The sequence below is a fragment of the Talpa europaea genome (genome assembly GCF_964194135.1).
Source record: "Talpa europaea genome assembly, chromosome: 16".
Taxonomy (NCBI): Eukaryota; Metazoa; Chordata; class Mammalia; order Eulipotyphla; family Talpidae; genus Talpa; species Talpa europaea.
Window position 1 is genome coordinate 10295655 of NC_140084.1, and position 22865 is coordinate 10318519.

Genomic DNA, 22865 nt, shown 5'->3' on the forward strand with positions numbered 1-22865 from the left:
TCCACTTGTAGCTGTAGACCGCAACACTTGAAAACAGGGATTCAAACAGCCACTTTACACCATTATTCATGCAGCATTATTTACAATAGCCAACAAGTAGAAAGAGTCCAACTATCATCAATAGATGAATAGATAAACAACATGCTGTATTATCCATGAGCAATGGAATATTTTTCACTTTAACTGCTGAAAACATCATACTAAATGAAAGCAACCAGACACCAAAAGACAAATATTGTGTAATTTCACTTACAGAAAATAGCTAGAGAGGACAAATTCCTAGAGACAAAGTAGATAAGAGTTAACCAGGAGCTGGGGAATGGGGAGGGAGGAAGAGGCTATTGTGTAGTGGATGTAGTTTCTGTTTGGGGGCGTTGAAAAAATTTTGGAAACTGGTGATGCTTGTACAATGTTGGAGTGCAATTCATGCCCACTGAATTTTATGTTACCTACATTTTTACCAAAAAAAAAAATTCAGCGAAAAGAAAGTAAAGTTCATTTCCTTGAAGCCAAAAAACTTTTTAAAGCAGGCAAAACAATTACTGCATGGGCACAGACACCAACAAGACAGGTAAAGCCCAGGCCCCTCCTTCCAGAGTTGCAGATGGACAGGTCTGAGCAGGTCTGAAGATCTGCATTTTATTTTGTTTTATTTTGTTTAAAGATTTATTTATTTATGCATACAGGAGCTGGGATGTAGGCCAGAGGTGTCGGGTGGGGGAATGAAAGGATTCACCCGAGACAGAGTGGGGAACAGAACAGGAAGATTGACTGAAGTATGCTGCTGAGGGGAGGAGCTGGGGAGACAGGAGAGGTCTCCTGCACCATGTGAGTAGCTCCCTGGCCAGGGATTGAACTTGTGCTGCAGTGGCTGCAAATAGCTTCTTAGTGCTGCATCTTTATCCCTTGAGCCACCAGGGAGGCTCCAGATCTGCATTTTAACTAAGTGTAACCTCTGCCAACCCTGTGAGCACCTACAGTGCAACTAATCTCACTTTTTTTTTAAATTAAAATGTTACATTATATATAACAAAATTTTCCCGTGTGCATCACTGAAAATCAGCTTCTCTGTATACTGCATTAAGCTCACCAATCTAATCCATTTCTCCCCTCCACCACACAGTTCACCCCTTTTACCCGGTTTACCCATCACTCTTCCCTTTTGGTGACCATAAATTGGTCTTAACAGTTAAAAGTTTGTTTTCATTTTATTTAATTCATCTGCTTGTTTTTTCTATATATTACATATGAATGAAATCAAATGGTGTTTGTCTTTCTTGTCTGATTTATTTCACTATCTATGAATCTTTAATATTCATAACATCTGAGTAATCAGCGCTCAGGTCAAGATTTTGAATATTTATAGCATCCCAAAAAACTGCTTTGGGTATCTTCCAGTCAATACCCCACTCCCAAAAAGTAACTGCTGCAATTCTTGAATTTCTTATAAATAGAATCAAATAGTGGTCACTTATGTTGTTCCTGGCTTCTTTTGGCTGTGAGAATCAGCCCTGTTGTCACATTAGTTTACATGTTTATCGCTGAGGAATATTTCATTGGATGAATGAACCACAGTTGATTTGCCCATTCTCCTGCTTATTGATGTTTCAATTGATTTCAACTTGGAGGTTTTATAAATAAAGCTGCTGTGACCATTCTTGCTGTGAACATGTCTTTTGATGGATCTATGTGCCCATTTCTCTTGGATAAATTACCTTGTTGTGTCATAGAGTAGGCATATGTTTAGCTCTAATAGATACTGCCAAACAGTTCAGCATATACTCCCACCAGCAATATATCAAACTTCCATTTGCTCTTTGCAAACACACTTTAATTTTAGTCATTCTGGTGTACATGCAATAAAATTTAATAATGGCTTCAATTTGCATTTCCTGGATATTGAATGATGAAGAACACTTATATGTTCTTGTCACTCCGAGAGATATCCTATGAACTGTCTTTTCCTGGTTGATTTGTAGGAATTTTTTTCAGATGTTTTGAACACTAGTGTTTTTTGTTAGATGTATGTTCTGTCAACATTGTCTCCCATCCCGTGGCTTGTCTTTTCACGCTCTTCATCATGCATTTTGATAAACAAAAGTACAGAAGTTCTTAATGTTAATAAGTCCTAATTCATCAGTTTTTTTTTTCAATTTTATGGTTAATGCTTTTGTGTGTCTGATTAGGAAATCTTTGCCAACAAGGTCATGACAATATTCCCCTATGTTTTATTCTGAAGTTTGTTGTTTAACTTAATTTCCTATCTAGATCTGAATGTGAAATGAATGTTTGTGTACGATTTGAGATAAACGTTCAAGTAAAATTTTCCCATATCATTTATAATTCATGCATTTAAAACTACACATACAACTGATTCAATGTCATTTACTAAAATTATCATCCTTTGCCCCATTATAGTACTATCTTTGTTAGAAATTAAGTGATCACATGTGTGTTGGTCTCTCTGTATTCCCTATTCAGTTCTGTGAGCCTGTTTGTTTAATCTTGGGCCAGTGCTACTCTGTCTTAACAAGGAACTTTATAGTAAAGCTTGCTATCTGGTATTGTAAGTGTTCCAACTTCATTCTTCTTCAAGATTATTTTGAAACTTCTAGGTCCCTTACATTTCACCAAAATTTCAGAATCAGCTTCTAGTTTTCACAAAATGTCCTGCTGATCAGTTTGGGGAGAATTAGCAATATCGAGTCTTCCCTTCCATTAACATGGTATAGATCTTCACTTATTTAGATTATCTTTCATTTCCATGCTTTGTGCTGCTTCTTCTATTTGAGCCTCTTAAAGCAGAAACTGTTATCAGCTTTAACTTTTTATTTCTAATACATGCATTTAAAACTATAAAAGAAGGCATATTCATTTATCAAATATTTATCGAGTGTCTGCAAAGTGCCTTGGTGTTTTAGGTGCTGAAGATATAACAGATTGAGTTAGACAAAATCCATGGTCTCCTGGAGCTGACCTAATGGAAAGGTCTCAGTTGAGATGGAGGAGCACACCTTGTATAATAAGCAGAATCTGAAAGGATGCCCTCGCTGAAAGCTAGGAGTTGGGAAAATCTTGGATAAAGTAGAAATGGTTTATTTCAGTGTTCCCCAAACTTTGTTATGTTTTAGAATTTCCTGGGATCTTTTAAAAATCCTGATGCCTACTTCATAGCACATCCCTTTTACATCAGAATGCTTTGGGGTAGACTCCAGGTATCTATATAAAGACAGGGAAGTTTGGGAAACACAGCCACATTTCATCAAAGCGAATATGCTGTGAACTATAAGAGAAAACTGCCAGTTAAACTCTGACAAAATGCTTCAGAATCTGTCACTGTAATAAGATATATCTCAATTTCAGACATATTAAAAATGAAAAAAATAATCAGCACCTCAGAGTTGATGGAACCCTGTGGTCGCAAGAACAGGTATAGTCATGGAATGGGAAACACTGGATATTCCCCGGGGTGCACATGACCTCAGAACGGAATGAACAGCCAAGTGTTGGAACATTCTGTGTTGTTCAAAACAGTTCATGTTGTTCAAAATTTCATTTATTTCAATAAGAAAATTAAACATAGATTTCCCATTTACCTCCTTTGAGGGTATCTCCCTTGTCCTCAGTCACCAGGCACCAGGGACTAGGAGGTCCTTCTGTGCCCGGAATGTGGAGATTGGTTCCCAACTGTGCTGCCTTAGTGCCGGCAATTCTCTTCTGGAACACTGGACCACTGGCAGACAACCATACTGATATTTTAATTATGTGTGAGGGCATCACATTGGGGAAGCAGGCAAAGGCCACATGGGCCATGGCTGGGAAACACATTAGGAAATAGCACCAGGAAACTGCTTGGCAAAGCATTTGTGAACAGTGTGCCCTGCCAGACAGGTTATGGGTTGAACCATCGACCAAATCCAGTCTCTCTTTTTTTTTTTAAACTGTCTTTTTGTTTTTTTAAAGATTTGTTTATGCATACAAGAACTGGGGTACAGGTCAGAGGTGTGGGGGGTGAGAGGATTCACCAGAGACAGAGTGGGGAACAGAACAGGCAGATCAACCGAAATACACTGCTGAGGGGAGCAGCAGGCACAACTGGAGAGGTCTGCTGCACCGTGTGGGTTGCTCCCTGGCCGGGAATCGAACTCATGCTGCAGTGGCTGCCAACAGCTTCATAGGTTGCTTCTTAACGCCTTGTGCCACCAGGGAGGCCCCAAATCCAGTCTCTTGATCCCATCTAGATATCAATAGAAGGAAAAATGTTAAAATGGGTCTCTGCTCTTGAGTCATTAGTTAAAGAAATCAGAGATTTGCACAATTATGGCCCCAGAGAAATATACCAAATCAGTGCTGGGCACACTGAGAAGCCAGTGCAGCTGCACCTCACTGGGCTCTGGCTGGTTGTGTTTGTATTTGCTCTTCTGAGACACAGAAATAGTGAGACACTGTTATCTTTATCCAACACACTGCACAGCCTTTGGCAGGAAGTAGGATCTCAGTAAGAGAGTGAATGAAAAAATAAATGAATGTGGCTTCACCCTGTTCACATACACACACACACACACACACATACCCCTACATGTATGTATATATAAATGTATACGTGTTTGTATGCATTTGTTTGTTTTAATGGTTGTGGCAGAGTCTCAAATTCTGACCTGAGCAAAGTGATTTATTTTAGGTCCCAGACAGTGTCCATAGTTTTTGCTCTGTTTAGGCAGAAAAATGACACTAGATCCATGAAAGGCTGCAAATTCAACATCCAAGAGAATGTTTGAAACCCAAGAGGCTAGCCAGCTGCTCAAATAACTGAGGACTAAAATGGCAGAATTAAGGTTCCATGCCTTCCACATGCCCAGCACAGTAAGGGGGTTATGTTGATCCAGGAAAGTTCTGACCCCCAGGTCCAGCTTTGTTCCTCAACCCACTAAGTCAAACCCAGTGATGAACAGGCATCATGGGGTGCAGCCAGATCACTTTCCCACACTGTAACCCCTTTGTTTCCTGTGGGACACTTTCCAAATAGTTTTCAACACCCAGGAAACCTCCCCGACTGGTAAGAGTCCAGGAGTTTGCAAGCGTGTTGCTTTTCCTCTCCTAAGGGGCCTGACCTTTGGAGACTTGCCCCTGTACTGCTGCCCAAGTATTTCACAAGCCCACTGTGTGCCAATTCCAGGTCATTCCCACTCTGCTCCTGTACACACATCTCTCAGCCCAGTACCCAGTATCCCCTTACACACAAGCCACACTAATTTGATTTCCCACATTTAAAACCACAAGGGACTCACAGAAATTTTCCCTGACCGCCAAGATTCTTCTGACACTAGAGGTAAGTAGCATGATAGTCTGAGCACATTCTCACGGTGCGGTGGCACCTGGAGGAAATGTGCCTGAGCCAAGGAGGAAAGCAGATAACCTGTCTCCCAGGCAAATACAACCGCAACCTGGCTTCCTTATGAGCTGTGGTAAAATTTGGCTAGATATGAGTGAAAACCCCCATAAACCATGACTCAACCACACAAGGTTTTGTTTTCTCAAATAAAAAGCAGGAAAGTCAGCAGAGCTGGATTGACAGTTCTGTGAAGTTCTTTCCTGCTTTTGCCTCTGGGGTGACCTTGATCTTCAGGTCTAACATGGCTTTCACAGCTCCAGCCATACCCATGTTCTGGGCAACAGGAAACTTTTTAGCAATTGTACATTGTACTTTCAAATATATGTCATTAAGTAGAATTTGGTCATAGATCCGTAATGGGCTACAATGAAAATCAAGAAATAAAGCTTCAGCTGAGCCAAGTGAGCTTTTCCACTAATGGAACACACAAACCCGTTACCTGGTGGGAAGCAGCGAGAGCACAGCAATGCTCTGCCTTGCTTGCCGGAGCAGCACGGTCAAACCCAAGGGGGTGGGGGGGCATTCTGCACAGTACTGGGCCTGTCATCTCCGAGAAAGAGTCAGGGCCAAAAAGTGATGAAGTAATGAAAGGGCTTCCTCTCCAGGGTTGGTTGAATACAAACAATTGTTTAATATTAGAAGTGTTTTGCATCTTTATTTAGAAGTTTGGGGATAACCTGAGACCATAAATATGCTACAGAAACTTAACTCTTGTTTACTCAATTAGTGTTGGGTCAAATTGTGTTATATGTTGCTTGGTTAATTTCTGTCAGTTTCCATGATCCTATCCAGAGTAAGGTTAGGTGGGGACTTACTGTATCTAACTGTATTTTCAGACTGCAGTTGACAGCAGGTATCTGAAACCTCAGGAAACAAAACCGTGGGCAAGGGGAGACAACCATATTCTACTTGTAGCATTTCTATATGTGTGTGTGTGCAGGTGGATAAATAACAGCGACGGGTATGTGTATTTGTATATACAAAGAAAAAAAATCAAGGAAAATCTAGATAGATACAAAAGCCATCTGTGATTATCTCTGAGTAGTAGAATGGTTTGAGGGGGTAAGAGGCAGACGCATTTTATTTGGGGGATATACTGCTTATGTTTATTTATAAGTAGGTATTATTTTCATGAAAGTATAAGATAAACACCAGGAAAAAGTTCTTTGAAGAGGACAGCAGGAGACTGGCCGTGGGTTTCTTGGCAGCTGAGGCGGAGATGAAACGCTGAGAACCAGAGCACGTCGTCTCTGTAGCACCCACAGGCCCCTCCAGGGAGTCACAGACCACCCCACCTCCCAGGCAAGGTTCCCAGCTTCATCACCATCTGCTTTTTGGTATGGAAAAGCGTGGCCTCCCTCTTTAGCTCCCTGTCTAGAGTCTACAAGCCCCCTGAGGGCCCATCTATCTGGTGGCACTCAGATCTCAGGTATGAGAGGGGACACAGCAAGCACAGCTCCTGCGATGGGTCCAGCTGTGTCTCCCCAGAGCAGGCATGTTGGAATCCTAACCCCCACATGACCTCATTTGGAGAGAGGGTCTTTACAAAGGTGATCAAGTTAAAATGAGGTCACTGAGGTGGTGGCCCTCGTCCAGTCGGGCTGTGGCCTCAGAAGAAGAGATGGTGACAGACACAAAGAGGGAGGACCATGTGAGGACACAGAAGACGGTCGACCTATTATTGCAAGTCTTGTCTATGTTTGAAGTTGCTTCAAACTAAAGTTGAAAATTTAAAGGTAGAATGAAAGAGGGTCAAGGTCCTGGGAAGCCCACTTCAGACTCAGCCCTTGGGCCTCCAGAAATGGCTGGGATTTAAATCCAGGCTCTAAATGGTTTTATTCCCCCTACCCCCCCCCCCAAAATATCTGATGTCCCTGCAACATGAAAGGACCCTGGAATTTGAATCTAGAAAGATTCATGAATGCAGTCTGTGCTCTGTTAAATGACGGAAAAATCAATTCTGGTGACCCTTGTGATTGACAGTCCAGCAGGCCTTGGAGGGACGGCTCTTGTGGTTTGGGGGTGAGGCTGGAGATACAGTCCCCCTTCTCTCAACCCAACCTCAAAGACTCGCCAAATTTGGTGGGAGAGTTCCAGATCAGGCTTCCCACCAACACCACCTTCACCGCCGATGATCTGCTCCGATGGCATCTGTGACACTGGTAAAACCTTGTTCCCTAGAAAAAGTGCAAAAGAAATTTCAGCAAACAGTGAAGAAGGAACCCTGATCTTACTGGAAGGCCATGTTCACCTAGGCATGGCTGTCCCACAACGATCCTGCCTCTCCCAAACCTGTACCTCAAGCCTTTTATGTTGCCCAGGGAACCAGAGGCATTTCCACCTGGGTATTCAGACAAAAGGAACTGATTCTAAATCCCACCAGCTCGCTGGCATGGTGTCAATGTGACTGAATTGATGGGGCACTCGCAGAGTTCCTCCTTCACTAGCAGGCCTGTCAAGTTCACCATGAACCCCTTGGCTCTGTCCTTTGTCAGAGGAGCAAGAGTAATCTCCCCCTGCATTCAGAGTGTACCCTTCAAATCCTTTCTGAATAGCCCCCCACCAATGAGCCACAGAACTAACCCCCCCATTAGCTTCTCCAGCTCCCAGCCTCACTCACTTTAACAGGGCCTCCAGCTCGCGCTTGACTCGGCCCACCACAGGCGGGCCCTGGTAGGTGAGGGCCGTGTACAGCTGCACCAGGGAGGCCCCCGCACGGATCTTCTCCAGTGCGTCCTGCCCGCTGCTGATGCCGCCAACCCCGATGATGGGGACTCTGCCTGCAGAGAAGCACATGCACCACTGTGAGGAAGGCTGATGACATGAGGACCAGGACCCCAGTTCAGCTGAATGTAACAACTCAGGGACCACGATTCCTATCACAACCCAGAGTGTGGGCTGCACATAGATCTGAAGACACAGATACCAACTTGCCTTGGGTGAGTGTGTACATCTGCCGGATGGTTTGGGTGGATAAGTCCTGGAGGGGCTTCCCACTCAGCCCTCCCGTTTCAGAGCGCAGGGCGGCCTGGAGGCTGGCAGGACGGCTCACGGTGGTGTTTGTGACAATCAATCCATCGATGCCCAGCTGCAGTGGGAGATAAGTAAGAGCCCTCCAGTCCTGGCACTGATGGGCCAGCAGAAGCTTCCCTGGGGGTCGGAGTGAGCAGGGGGGCTGGCGCCCACTCTCTAGCCCCCCAGAAGAAGAGCTGTCCTAGACCTCCCTGTGCTGCCAGCACAGGAGTCAGACTGAATCTCCACGTAACAGTAGCAGCTGTCACATACCGACCACCCAGCAGGTTCCACCAGGACACAGCTTAATCCTTAGAACCACCCACTTTAGATGTCCTGGCCAAGGCCTCCCAATGGCAAGAGGTGAAATCAGGCTTACAACCCAGGACTGCCAGACTCAGTCTGTCTCCACTACTCTCGTATGACCCAGAGGCTGGAGACATGCTCTGGTCTGACCGATACTGGCCACGGAGCAGCACTAACCATAAATCCCCACAGGGTGAAGAGGAGGAAAGAAGCCTGAGCAAAAAACTCACTCAAGCAGTCACTCTCTATTATATGATCTGACTGCAAACCAACCCTCGGTGTCAACGTAAGGACAGCACAAAGGCTGCCACAGACGGCCTCTGCAAGCAACGAGGGGCATCCCCCAGCCCCGGCCTGACTCGCACCTCTCTCACCACACTGGCAATATCCTCCTGGTCCTGGGCTGTGAGGTCGGGCGCGATCTTCACCAGCACAGCTGGCTTGCGCACTCCCTTCAAGGCTTCCCTCTCCTGCAGCACCTAGAGCGACAGGTGGCCAGAGATGGGGACCCCCCCAGGAGCACAGCCTAATGGCACCAAGACCTACAGCCACAGATCAGCACGTTTTCACACCAGCCTTCAAAGGAAAGCCCCAGCAATTTCTCCTTTTCAGGATACAGCTCTTGGTTATGCTAATGACCCCATCAAGATGGATCTGGTTCTATTCTCTTGACCAAGGGGTCCCTAATGTTCTCACTGGCATCAGGTAATATGTTAAGGTTTATTCAGGCTTATGTTCTTTAAAAAAAAAAGGACATTCAGTCCAATGCACAGCCATTGGGTCATCCATGCAGTGTGTCAGATGAGAGGCACCAGGTGGGAAATGAGGAACAAAGCCCCTCTCCTCACGGGCCTGTGGCTAAAAGGCAGAGACGGATGGCATAACCAGTGATAGGGGAGTAGAGGTACAGCGCGGGGTCCTCACTGACCCAGTGTTAAGGACAGCTCCTCAGCAGTGACCTCCCTTTCGGGAATGAACAGTCGCTAGGGCAGGCTGGTGAAATGGGGCCTGAGGTGTAATGGCCCACCTTGGTCAGGAGGCGGCGCAGCTCACCCTTTCCCTGAAGGCTCCGCAGCCCCGCGGTGTTGGGACTGGAAACATTCACCACCAGGTAGTCGGCCAAAGGGCCCAGGACTCGAACCCCCTCTGCGTAGTCCGAAGCAGCGTCCACAGAGGTCTTATTCTTCCCCAGGTTTATTCCCAGCGGCAGCCCATCTGTAAATATTGCCGGGCAAGGTTTTGTCCCCAGACGCCATTTCCTGGGCAATATTTTGAGGTTGTCCTTAAGTAAATAGCACTGGACAACAGCCTTCTAGGTCTTCCACCCTCAAAGGTAGAAGTACCAGCTGACCAATAATGTAGACCCCTGCAACTGTAGGCTATTTTATTGCAATGTGCCTTTTTCCTTTTTAAAAAATATTTAACAGAAAATGGAGAAATTAGAAGTGCAAATGCTAGTTTTAAAGCTAAGGCTCATAAATGTCACAACAGACAGAAATCAACCGCAGGTCAGAAAGGGTAACTGTTTAACATCAAGGGTTGCTTGTTGGACTTGAGTCAAGTGACGGGGTGTGCAGTCATGAAGAAAAGCAAATTTAGAGAAAATACTAGAAAATATTTTCAATTATCATGCCTAAAATGTAGTGGTATCATTATTGTATCGTTTCAGTCATCCAAAAAGGGACTTCCCCTTATAACTAGGGTGCCCATGCACCCCAGTGCTCGCTGGACAGTCCTCACTACTCCTGCAGCCCGGGCATCATTAGTAACACCTTAACTCCCTTTCACCCTCACCAGCATCTCAACCTGCACAGGAAGTATTGTGACCACCTTCCTCTAACATCCAGGGGTTATCACTAGATTTGCAATTTCAACTTGCAGAAAAATACATTTCAGAATCAGGCTATATGTAAAAGCAAGGTCTCATCTATGCTTGACTTCTTCCACGATACCATCTTATCTGAAAAGGTCAGCGGTACGTCGAGGGTGCCAGCCGCTTTCCTCCATCTAGCAGCAGGGAAAAGCCCTGGAATGGCAAGTGAGTCCCAAACCTGCAGCACATGTGTCAGGTCAGGGAGGTTCAAAGAACAGCATCTACTACCACTAACCACCTTCTCCTGGCTCCATGCAGTCACCCTTTTAATTTCACCCTGAAAATGCATGAGATTTATGTAGCTAATTTTATGGGGGAAGAGAAGAAGTTGGGGAGCAAGACTTAGATGCAAGCTCCCCAAAGTCAAGCTAAGATCACCTTTAAGCTTTCCCACCCAGGCCCACTGGCTTGAAAGAAAGTATCACTTTCATGGAGCAAATGGATCTTTCCTTAGTTGTCATCTACCCAAACTGATAAGATTGCTAATCGCCTCTGCCCTGAAATGAATCTATCCATAGGTTTTTCTCATCTCATTACCAGGACATCTAATGAGATTAAACTCCTGGAAAGAGTTCTAGAAGGACCCAAAGAGGAAAATGGCTGTGTTCCTACACAATCCCAGAGTGTACCTGGGCAGGTACGGTCAAGACAGCACAGACCTACAGCATCCTGAGCAATGGCAAAGTGGAGAGCCCCAGAGAATAAACACCAGCCTCTCCGAAGGCGGTCTTCAAAAATGCGGGTGCCATCCCACCAGGCTGAGCATGTTTCCCACATGCCAGGAGGGGTTATCTCTGAGAAAGGAGGACTGTGAGTAATTTTAATTTTCTTCACGTGTCTCTGTATTTACCAATCGCTCTCCTGTAATTAACATGCACTGTGCCTCTACTGGACAGAGCACAACCCAGCAGGACAAAGGGAGAAGGCACTTTCACCCTGCATCCCTATGTGGGCGCAGGACAGCTGTTCTGCTCCTCACTTCCCCAGGTGTGACAGAACATGGGTTACGTGACGAGGCAGAAACCCAGCAAGTCTGCTCGATTGTGAAACTCAGTTAAAATCTTGGCAGCTGTGCTAGAACCAGGGCAGTCCCTCTAGGAGAGGTGGCCTAGGCCCCATAGCGCTTTACCCTATTGCTCAATCATGTTTATTTCTCTGGGGATGTTCCTGACATTTGGTCCACTTGTTTGCTTCCAAAACATGAAGAAAGCTGATCTCAGGCCACCCGCCTTACCTTCTGTGAGCCTGGTCTGCTTCTGCTGTCTGGCCCGTAACCTGTGTTCCACCACCGAGAGCCCGTGACTGTTAAATCCGTATCTGCAGCACATAAGTGTAGGAAGAGGACAAGTTAGGGCCCTCACCAGCAGTGGCGATTCAGGGAGATGACTTTGTGGCCATTTCCACTGCGTGCTTTTGACTTTCAAAAACAGAGAGGAAAGAAAGTCAGAGATCAACACTCCTGGAGATTCAAACTCAGAAAGCAGCCGCTCAGCCAACTAACACTGGCAACAGCCTGGCCTTGGCCATGTGGTTGCCCCAAACCTATCAGGATCAAGCTTCCCCCCCTCCTCATCCCCTCCTCCCGTTCAGGGGTGCCCTTGCCAGGCTAAGAACCCCACTTTCCACCTCCTGCCTGTGTTCCATGAACACTCTTTCCAGAGTTCATCCTGTCACTCCATGTCTGCCTATTAAATCACCCCTGCCCCAGCTATACCAGATGCTCCCTGTCCTGCATAAAGCTCCAGGCACAAAGGTGACCTCAGCCTTGGCTTTTGGGTGTATGTATACGCTCAGGTTCCCCTACAGGGTTGTCATCTTCTTGAGGACAAGAGACGGGTCTTCCTTACCCATCACCCACCTCTGGACACTCCATAAGGCAGGAACTTCATCTCTCGCTCATCTCTTCCTCCCTGGCCCCACTGTGGGCTGTTGACCCCAGGCCATTCCACTCCCCCTCCCTCCTTACCAGTAGAACCCCGCTCTCCTGCTGTGGGGTGAAATGCCTGACTCCCTTCCCAGCCTCACTGGGAAGCATGAAGTAGTAAATGGGCCTGGCCCCTGAGACACAGGAGATGCCTATGGGGGAGCTTCTGGAAACTGCCCCCCATACACACACATTTAGGCTTCCCTTCCCCTTTCTGCCTTGGGATGTCCACCTGTCAGGTAGCAACACTGCAGCTGGGGGAAGGTGGGGAGGTGACTTACAGGCAAGAAGGCAAGGCCCAGGAGAGTTGGGCCAGAGTGCTGACATTGCCCTGCTGTTCAGCCAACCCCGAGCTGCCTATTACACCTGCTAGGAGATGAAGATAATACAAACACCTGTTACTGTGGCACTTTGTTACTTGCAACCGAAACGCCTAACCACTATAGGACACTCATATTTGTTGACTTCCTAAGAAAACCCATCCACTGTTCAGCAAGCATTCACTGAGCACCCACGTGTGGGTGAACACACACGTGCCCAGAGCCCTGGCTCACTCTCACCCCCTCTCCTCTGTAGGGTTCTGCCAAGTACCGTCAGCCTAGCACCTGCAATTTATTGTGGCAGCCAAATCATAAACAAATATATTTTCCCGAACATTCTTAAGAAATCAACTCTAGCCTTTAGTGCAACAGAGAAAATCAAACCAAAAATTAAACAGACCTGCAGATGAATGAAAGTGAGGATACAGTGACCAGAACCTATGGGATTCCACAAAAGCCTTCTGAAGGGGGAAGGTAATTGCAATACAGGCCCGCAAGAAAAATCAAATAAGCCTAAGTCCATACCCGGCTCTCCCAATGATGGTGTCAGGATTGTAGCAAAGTTATGGAGGGCCCAGTCCTATGTATGTATGTATCACACTGAACTCAAAAAAACCTACTCTTCTGCCGGGTAATCAGGAGATGCTCCATCTGGTTCCTGAATAGTCCAACTGACAGAAAAATGCCCACAGTGTATGACAGAAAAAAGAGGCAGAGCTTACATCCCTGCTGGGAAGACGGCATCCCCGCTTCTTCTGGGCCGGTCACCAACCTGTTAATGATGGCCTGGTCCTCGGGGAGGCGGAAGACTCTGGGTCTGGGGTTTCCTTCCTGAGGCTTTGGGGTAACGCTTCCTATCTCAACAAAACCAAAGCCCATCTTGTAGAGTCCATCCACTGCTTCCCCATGTTTGTCAAATCCTGCAGCAATTCCTACTGGATTTCGGAATTTATGACCCAGAATTTTCACCTCCTAGGGTGAGAAAAGCAAGTCAGAAGTACATAAGGTTGTTCCGTGACCCACCCCCACACTAAGAAATCATAATTTTGTGGGGAGGATGGGGCAGAATGGAGATCTGAGAGAATCTGTTTTCAACAGTGCTCTCCAGGTAAGTCTGACGTTGGCTCAAGACTGAGAACCATTAGCTTTATCACACTGAGACTGAGAAGGAAAATAGTGTTTCCAGGATAAGTTACCGAGATGAGCACTGTCTCTCCAATAGTAGTTTAGATAAATATCTTCTTATCCATTTTCCTTGGTGAGACAGAGTGACTTATTGGTGTCAGTCCCCAGCTATTCTGAAACACAGGGTCAAGCAGCTAAATCCTTCAATTAGCAAGGCAGCCCAGCTGGTAGAAAGCTCCAACAATGGCCCCAAGGTGCCAGGAGGAGGAACATGCCTGGTAGGGCAGACCTATATGCTGGGCTCCAGAACCAGGCTGTACCTATCAAGAGGTTCTTCCCCATCAGATGTCAGGTGGACTCCATATTGTTCTCTACAGTGAAGGTGACCAGGACCTAATGACTTTATGGTCTAGCCTGACTCCTAAGGTGATTCAGGATTCCTGCCCCGAGGGAGCCAACAAATCAAGTAGCAAGACAATCAAGAGATATCACAAAGCCAGCGACTGCCAACGGAACCATCCCTGGTGTGGCTGGTGTAGCCAGTAAAACCTTTGCCAGGAATAGCAAGGCTCTCCAAGGGTGGGTGCTGTCAAGTCCTAGACACAGGAAGTAGCAAGGCTGCTCCATTAAGTCAGAACAGCAATAAATGAGGGTGAGAGTCCACATCTGGCAGCTAGAGTGTGGGAAGGGGCTATGCTGGCAGGATCTGCCCCAGGACAGTGGCCATCACCTCTGGCTACATGATAGACCTCCCTGGGGATCTTTCAGTCCTCACTCCACAGGATAAAGTGGGAAATGTAGGACTGAGAGGCTGGTCGATACAGATGTCTGCACCGGGGGCTTGGCCAGACCTGCCTTGGTGACCTTAGATGTCTAATGAAGTTACGATGTTTAATGTTTCCTTACCTAGCAGGAAGAATAACTGAGCTACTGAGACCTCAGCAAGACAGGATGGTGTCTAAGGGGATGAATCCAGACTCTGGGTTTGCATTCTGGCTTAGTAACTTCCTAGCTGTGTGCCTTTGGGTAAGTCATTTAACTACTCTGTGCCTCTTTCCTGATCTGTAGATGGGGATGGCAGTTTTTGTTGGGGCTAACTTGGGACTCCAGTTTTCAAAAGCATCAACCCCAGCTGAGTAAATTAGGGGACTTTGATCTTATCTTTCTATGTGTCACACAAGGTATCCCAAAAGCGCCTACCAGCATGTCAGAGTCTTGAAACGTGGCACGAGGAAGGAGCCCCAGGGAAGCGCAGCGAACGGCCAGTCTGTGGGCTGACTCAGGGTCCAGCAGCCCCTGCAGAGCTGGCATCAAGTGTTCAGCATAGAAATGCTCATCCCCCGTGGCTGTCAGGTAGGAGGCGAAGAGAAACCCTCCGCCCCCCAGGATGATAATGGCATCCTGGACTTTCTTCTGGAAAAAAGAACCCATTAAGGCCAAGCTGCAGCACCCTGAGTCCTTACACCCACACACAGAGATGACACGACAAGTCACACGAAGCGATGTCCCTAGCCTCCTGCTAACACTAGTCTCCATTTCATGCCTTGCTCTAGTAACTTCTACGGTCAAAGGCTGTACTTACACTTCTGGAGGCACGCACTCAGCTGGTCCTAATGGCCCTCAGGCCAGAGGGTCCAGGAGGGGCAGCAGTGTCCCCGGGGGCATGTGGTGGGCATTTCCACTGGTTACAGTGGTGGAGGCGGGCTAACAGTAAAGTCGGATGTCCTGCACTGCTCTATACCATCTGACAGATAAATCATCTTTGTCCTGGATGACTTTTGAAGTCCTACTGACATTCAGTAGGTAAAAAATATCTATTCATATTAACTGAGTCTAGAACCGATTGGTATTTCACCACATAAACTACCTCGAGCAGAGTTTCCATATATGCTCATTTTTCCAGGAATGCAATTACCTTGTCAATTGGGAGACAACCATACTGTTTTGCACGTAACATTACCAAGAATTGTTCACCATTTCAGAAAATCCCTTCAGGAATGGTACAGTGCTTTGCTTGGGGTATCTGACAATTGCACCGGTAGTGCTAGAATTTCTAGTTAAGGCATTAAGCACCCAATTGTCACTGAGTCATGTCCTAACATTTACATATTGAAACACACACCAGGTTGTTATAAATTCCTTTCCTTTAATTTCTCCTTCATATTCCAGTCAGGGCATTACATTGACTTTTACAAATCATACAGAAAAAGATTGTATTATACATAAATTCCATTTCAGGGAAATAAGTTGCAAAATATTATTTTAAAGGCAATTCTAGTGTTACTGGGTCAAAAACCAAGATCCTAAGTAACGGGAAAAGGTGAGGTTGCTGATCCCTCCCCCAGGCACTTTTTGAATAGATGTTGGCTGGGCCTCAAAGAAACCAGAGAGGGATCATTTTCTAGAGTGAAAATATCAAAAGCTGTCAGTTAACTAGACCAGCTGGTGACTCCCTGAGCCTACATGAGCCCCTTACACCTTCCTCTTTATATACGCCTTTCAAATGGTGGCTGGGGAGCCTTAAAAGCCTTTTAAGAGTGCCTGGTTCTACCACTCCCACGGTAGAGCTTGCCACCGAAAATAAAATTCCCTTTGCAGAATTTCCTCTTGGTTCAATTTTTAGCTTTCTGAGCGAGGAGCAAAGTGTTTCAGGTCCATAATATTAGTCGAATATGGTTTGTGATGCTTTGTCACCACTAGATACTGAGCCATTCACTCATTCATTCAATCACCCATAAAATATTCATTGCACACTCAAAGGTCAGCTAATAGATCATCAGTGCCCTCCTGGAGAGTACAATCTTGTGAGGAGACAGCCAGAAATCAATAATCATGCAAATATGTAACTTGCCGATTGCCATGAATTTAAAATGCATCAGGTAACAGAAGAACCCAACCTACTCTGAGATGTCATTTCCTTGAGGAAATAACACTTGACTATTAAAGTCAAAGGCGTTAACTAGGACTAAGGGGAGGGGAGGAGGGTCAGGTGCAACGGTTCTCTCGGCAGCAAAGAATGAGATGGGCCCCGAAATGGGGGGAAGGAAAAGGCTTGTTCGGGACACATAAGTCAAGAAACCATGGCTATAGATGTGCAGGCTACAGCCTGTAGTCTTGGCCAGAATAAAAAGTTTGGGTGTTTTCCCCTAAACTGAAAGTGACGAGACCAGCATTGCCTTTCAGGATCGCTCTCGGCCGTTCCTGCAGCCCGAGCGTTCACGGCCGCGCACCTTCTCTTCCCCGGGAGCGGGAGCCGCGCCCGCCCGGGAGCCCCCGCCCTAGCCCTGGAGCTCGCGGCAGGCGCTGCCGGGGCCCCGCGTCCTGCTCCCCGAGCGCCCCGCGCCGGGCTCAGCACGCGCGGCCCACGTGCGCCGACTCAGGCCGCCCGCGCCCCGGGCAGCAGCGACAGGCGCCCCGCGGACGCGCGAGCTCGCGGGGGGCCCCGCGCGCGGAGCCGCCTGCCGCCCGCGCCTCCCCGGGAGCGCGCCCCTCGCCCTGCCCGCGCGAGCCCCGCGTCGCCACTCACTCTGAGCTGCGTCCACGCCATGCTCCTTCCGCCCTGGGCCCGCCTCCGCCTCGTCTCCATTGGAGGTGGCCGCGGTGGGCCCTCCAATGCCGGCCCCCGGCGCGGCCATCTTGCTCGTCGTCGGCCGGGGGGCGGGCCGGGCCGGGCGGGGGTAGCCCCGCCCCAAGAGCCGATGGGCGCTGGTGCGCGTGCGCGCTCGCCGCGGCCACGCCCCTTTCGCCCTCCTGGCGCGCCCGGGCGGCGCGTTTTCCCCGCGCCCGCCGGCGCAGCCGCGTGTGGCGTCTCCGCTCAGGGACAGCACGCGCGACACTTGTGTTTCAATTTTAAGTCGCGCTGACAGGAATGCTTATGGTCTAGACAGGGCATGTGCAGGGAAGGCAGGTTCTAGGCAGCGTGACGAGGGTGGAGATGAATCACAGCGCTGACTGGATTTCCAGGTCTCGTTTACTAATGCGTCACACGTGGGGGGGAGGGGGAGGAGGTGTTGGGCAGGTGAGGCTTCGTCGAAGGTGTCGCCGGGGAAACCTGGCGCCGGGCTCGAAAGCGAGTCGTGGACTCCTCCGCGCAGACACCTCCAGAGAGAGGGCCGACGCCCCTGTCGGCCGCAGCGTTTCTTCTCTAGCTTCAGTTTCCACCCCAGTCCACGCAGAATTTTTTATTTCTCTATAAATATCTTCCACTTTCTCACTTCTGTGCATTCATCCACGTTAGCTCTTCTGCCGAGGCGCCTGTTTCATCTGCAGGCGGCCATCCTTCTCTGTTAAGTGTTGGAAATACTTTTGTCCTCATCTGACTCTCTGTGGCCTTGAGCTGTCCCTCTCTGGTGACACTTTCTTTATTAACTACAGTTTTTGTGCCTCATTAGCTGACCATTATGCCTCTTCTTCCCTAATTAAACGTTGTGAAGTAGGGACCCTACCATGCTTGTCTTTCATGTGGTTCCTGCAGTGTTGATCGGCCTAAGGGATGTATATTCTTGGAATCTGCACTGCAAAGAATGGTTTGTTGTGGCATCTGCTTCCACACGTTTTTAAAAATGGTGTAAGCATCATTTGGACCATTTGGATAACAAACAACCCTGAAACCTACCAAGCAATCTCAGTGCCCAGGTTTATTTATAAGTGCAATAATGCATAAATGCATTAAAGATCACATTTTGGTACTAAGAAAGAGAACTGGCTAAAACACGTAAATGATGGATGTGGTGCAGGAGAGGAAGGAATGACATGCCATATGCACAAAAGTTGTTCAGCAAGTTATATTTTAAAAAATGGTGAAAAAAATAGATTCTTCTTGCGGTATAAGTTATGCATGAAGTAGTGCACATGCCAAATTCAAAAGAATCTGTGTGGTCAGGGCCAGAGCTACATTTATCTGACCAGTGGCTATTTGGTTTAGCAAAGCTGAATTTCACTGATTTTCAGTTGTGTTTGTATTTCATTTGTATTCACTCTTCAGTTAAATATTTATTCTTTGGTTTTCATCATTATGTAAGAACTTTAGAATAGAGTTTATGTTTAGTGTTTAAATGTATTTAAGACACAATGTAGTAATTTAAATCCATCCTGGGGGGTCTGTAGGAATGATTTTCTTTAAAGGAAAAAAAACCCACACTCAATACATTGTTTGACTTTTAGCAGCAGACTTAAATATGCATCATCCTCTACCCCCATTACAGCTTAGACCAAGCAAATAAAGAGCTATTATAAAGCTAAAGGCATATCAGGCTGTGTGGACACAGATGCCCCAGTTATAAAGGCCGCTTGCTTTATTGATCTTTGCTATTTGTTTATAGCTTACAGAACTCCACCTGGAGTTCTTAAAACAGAGCAAAAAAACAAAAAAAAACCTTTTGTCTCCTTGACAAATTATACCCAATTCCTAACAATACCACAAATAAGTAAGACAAACCCACCAAGAAGATATTTAAACGTCCAGGCAGTAGCTGAGCCCCCACACTTTTCTTGCTCACACTCCACAGAAAAATGTTCTTCAAAGCAAGCCCTTGGCTTTGGTTGTACGTTAGAACAGCTGTTGTTCTGGGAAGTGAGTTAAATCACCCAGAGCAGCAGAGACAGAATCACTGTTTTCAGTTTAACAGGTTTCACTGCAGCTTTGAGGAGGCAGAAAATTACTGTTCTGCACAGGGAGGGCGCCTTGCTTATACTTGGAACCAGGAGGCCCAAGAGCTTATCTGGGACTTCCTAGAAAGAGGGAAGAAGTGGTGGATTGGGAAAAATTTAATGCTGCTGGGGAAGCATAAAAAAGAAAACAATTCAGGTAAGGCTCTGAGGTTTCGAGTTTATGAAGAAAAATGCTTTTATTCTGGGACATGACAAAGAAAAAAAATTTAAATCTCTCTGTTCTTGTATATAGAAAATTCAGTCATTTTACTTCATTACCATCATTGCTCTGGAAAAAATTTCCTCTTTTGTGCCTCAGCGTTTGAGTTGTCAGCGCAACAAAGATAAGGTTTTTTTCTTAGCGCACATCAAATTAACTTACCTATTATTTCCCTAAATATATTATGTAAAGTTCTAAAGAGGGAAGGCTTTTAGGATCACTTTCCTGGGAAATAATTGCATCATCATTCCTCATCCCAATTTTCCTAACACAGAAGTTAGGCAGGAAATTATTTGCCTGTTGTCTTTACTACATAAATACTTTTTAAATTGTGCACCATAATCTTGTGACCTTAGAGGAAAATCCCATGCATTATCATAGTCATCATCTTCATTGAAATCTAAGTAATTAATACTAACCCTTGTGAGCCCCTGATAGGAAAAAATAATACCCTAAAGAGCACATGATAGGAAAATATAAGTACTCCATAATATGTGTGTGTGGTGGGGGGGTGTGATAAATTTTCATCTATTGGAAGCTAGCAAAATATGGTTTTTATATTTAAATTCTAAAATGCTTGCGTCTGAGTCTGAGACTCTCCTGGGTCTGGTCTCTCTTCAGCTGATGCCACCACCCATCAGGCAGCAGAGCCTAATAGCTGCACCTACCTGTTCAGAAACTCTAACCAGATCTCATCAAAAGTGGACTCGTGCTCACAAGGACATTATTTCATTTGCCAAACTGGTAAGTGATGAAGCTGCATGCTGCCAAAGACCTGATTTTTAGAAACATTCTAAATATGTGGTGGGAAAAGGAGAAGGTGAAGAGGAAGGAAGTCGTTAGTACTTAAAAGTCTGTAGGTAGTTACAGAAAGCATTTATTCTTAGCTCAATCAATTCTTGAAGACCTTATAGTCTCAGGCAGTCTAGGTAAAAATTTTGTTTCACTTTTTAAAAACCATGAACACATTCTTATTAAGATAGGAAGATCCGTGAAAAACTAAAACTGAATACATCCCAATATTTCCCTCCTTACAAGGAAAAATCATCTTTCTGAAATGCTAGATGTTGAAAGTATCCAATATCTCAGTGTAATAAATTTCTGCCTTCACACCCCCATGCTCTTTCAAGCTCTTGGTGTTTTGTCCTGTTTGCCATTATAGCCTGCTATTGGCAGTGAGGCCAAGGTCATGACTTTGATCACTGCACACATCTAGTGGTTTAATGTTTCATCCTCACAAACTACATCCCTATTACTGCGCATCTGAGAGCCAGTTATCTTCATCACAGGAGCTTATCTGGCCCAAGGCATATCTTCGATGGGGGGGGGGGGGGAGGTTGTAATAGAGTGTAATTGATGATGATGATTATTCATCCATTGTTCACTCTCCAAGAGTGAAAAACTGGGTTGTTTAGCCTATAAAGTTTTTACACATTCAAGGTACTCTTGGTTTTGGAGTCAAAAATGCATTTCCTGATATTATCATTCATGTACTTGCAGGGGGTTACAGCTATGGAATATAGAATGTTAGGGCAGAAGCTAGCCTTGGACGAAAAGAATTCTATTTAATTCATCTAAATCAATTCTGCAAATTCTGAGCTTCTGTTTCCCTATTGAGAGGCAGTATGTTTCTGTAATTAAGACCTTAACCTCTAGAGTCAATTTACTTAGTTCATTTCTAGGATATCTAGAAATGTAATATCTAGGATATTACAATGATGGTACCCTGGGCGAGCAACTTAATTTCTGCACACCCAATTTCCATCACAGAATTCTTATGAACACTTGTTATTATTATAAATATGTTTATTATTATAATTATTAAGTTAAACCAATAAGTGTAAAGTTGGAGAACAATGCCTAGTGTAAGATTGCCATTATTACTGTTAATATTTTGTTAACAATTTCTACTTTTTGTTCAAAATTTATTTTCTGCTTCTAAATAACTTTATTCATGTCAAAGGTAAAAACACTTTTGGAGAGCCAACCTTGCTAGTTACTGTGGACTGCTAGTGAGTCCGAACCTGGGACGCGACAGTGAAGGAAATTAGGCATGGGGGACTGTCATGTCCAGCATGCAGTAAATTTTTATTGTCTTAGTGCTCATTATATACTATTTTAATTGTAGCAGGTGTAACATCAAAGCATACCACATAATAGTAACATGTATGAATGATTAGTCTATTTTTTTACTATTATTTATTTACTTTAGACAGTAGGGTACCGGGCGGTTAGTTCTCACACACATAATCTTATCACCTCCTAGCCAGAGCCTGGGAAGTTTGCTCATTATTTTGTTGTTGTCAAACTGTGGAGATGTACGCAGTTCACTTCCAGGCTCTCAACACCAAGTCCTGTCACCCAGAGGTTTTCCTCCGAGACACATGTGTTTTCACATGCCTTAGGGACTCAGGTCAAGGCCCTTCTGCTTACTGCACAGGATCTCTCCATTTTCTTATTCTCAGACTGTGGAGATGTAGAAGCCCGACTCCACGCAGGCACTTTCCAGGCTCTCAACACCAAGTCCTGTCACTCAGAGGTTTTCCTCTGAGACACATGTGTTTTCACATGCCTTAGACACTCGGGTCAAGGCCCTTCTGCTCACTACGCAGGGTGGCCGCCTCCAACAAGTTACCTTTAAAACTATTGACACAGTATGATTGCTGAGAGTTATTCTGTGACCTAGATGAACTCACTGAATTAGCTACAAAGATAATTATATCATCTACAAAGAGAAACAGTTTTACTTTTTCTCTTTGGTTCTTGATGCCTTTTATTTCCTTTACCGCAGGTCTCAAATGATGTCTTTTTGTTTAACATGGTTTTGTTATTAAACATTAATGAGAAAAACAAAGCCCAGGCCAACATTAAACAAGCAACCTATTCCAGGACCTATTTCTGTTATGTCATTTCCTTTACTGTAGAGGTCTCCTGGAGCCTCTGGGTGATACAAGTGAGGACTTACTTGCACTTAGGCTGAGATACAGTTCATGAGGTTGTCTGATTTCCTCAGTGTTCAGCATCGTATGTGAGCGATCTCTGCA

At 45.7% G+C, this 22865-nt stretch overlaps 2 protein-coding genes across 2 annotated transcripts in view; one reads left to right on the forward strand and one right to left on the reverse strand.

The window, feature by feature from the left end:
* Positions 1-7514: 7514 nt before the first annotated feature.
* DHODH (dihydroorotate dehydrogenase (quinone)) lies at positions 7515-17499 on the reverse strand (the record flags this gene model as incomplete). Its single annotated transcript, XM_084256583.1, has 9 exons — positions 7515-7569; positions 8013-8168; positions 8323-8480; positions 9076-9189; positions 9738-9925; positions 11818-11900; positions 13600-13799; positions 15153-15365; positions 17479-17499. The coding sequence occupies 9 exons, from the start codon at positions 17497-17499 to the stop codon at positions 7515-7517; spliced, it is 1188 nt and encodes a 395-aa protein (XP_084112709.1).
* Positions 17498-22865, forward strand: part of PKD1L3 (polycystin 1 like 3, transient receptor potential channel interacting) — a gene marked incomplete at both ends in the record, with an annotated part of 53231 nt that continues 47863 nt past the window's right edge. Inside the window, 2 exons of the mRNA XM_084256562.1 lie at positions 17498-17660; positions 20443-20565. Coding sequence (XP_084112688.1) covers positions 17498-17660; positions 20443-20565 — 286 coding nt within the window. The remainder of the gene's footprint in view (positions 17661-20442; positions 20566-22865) is intronic.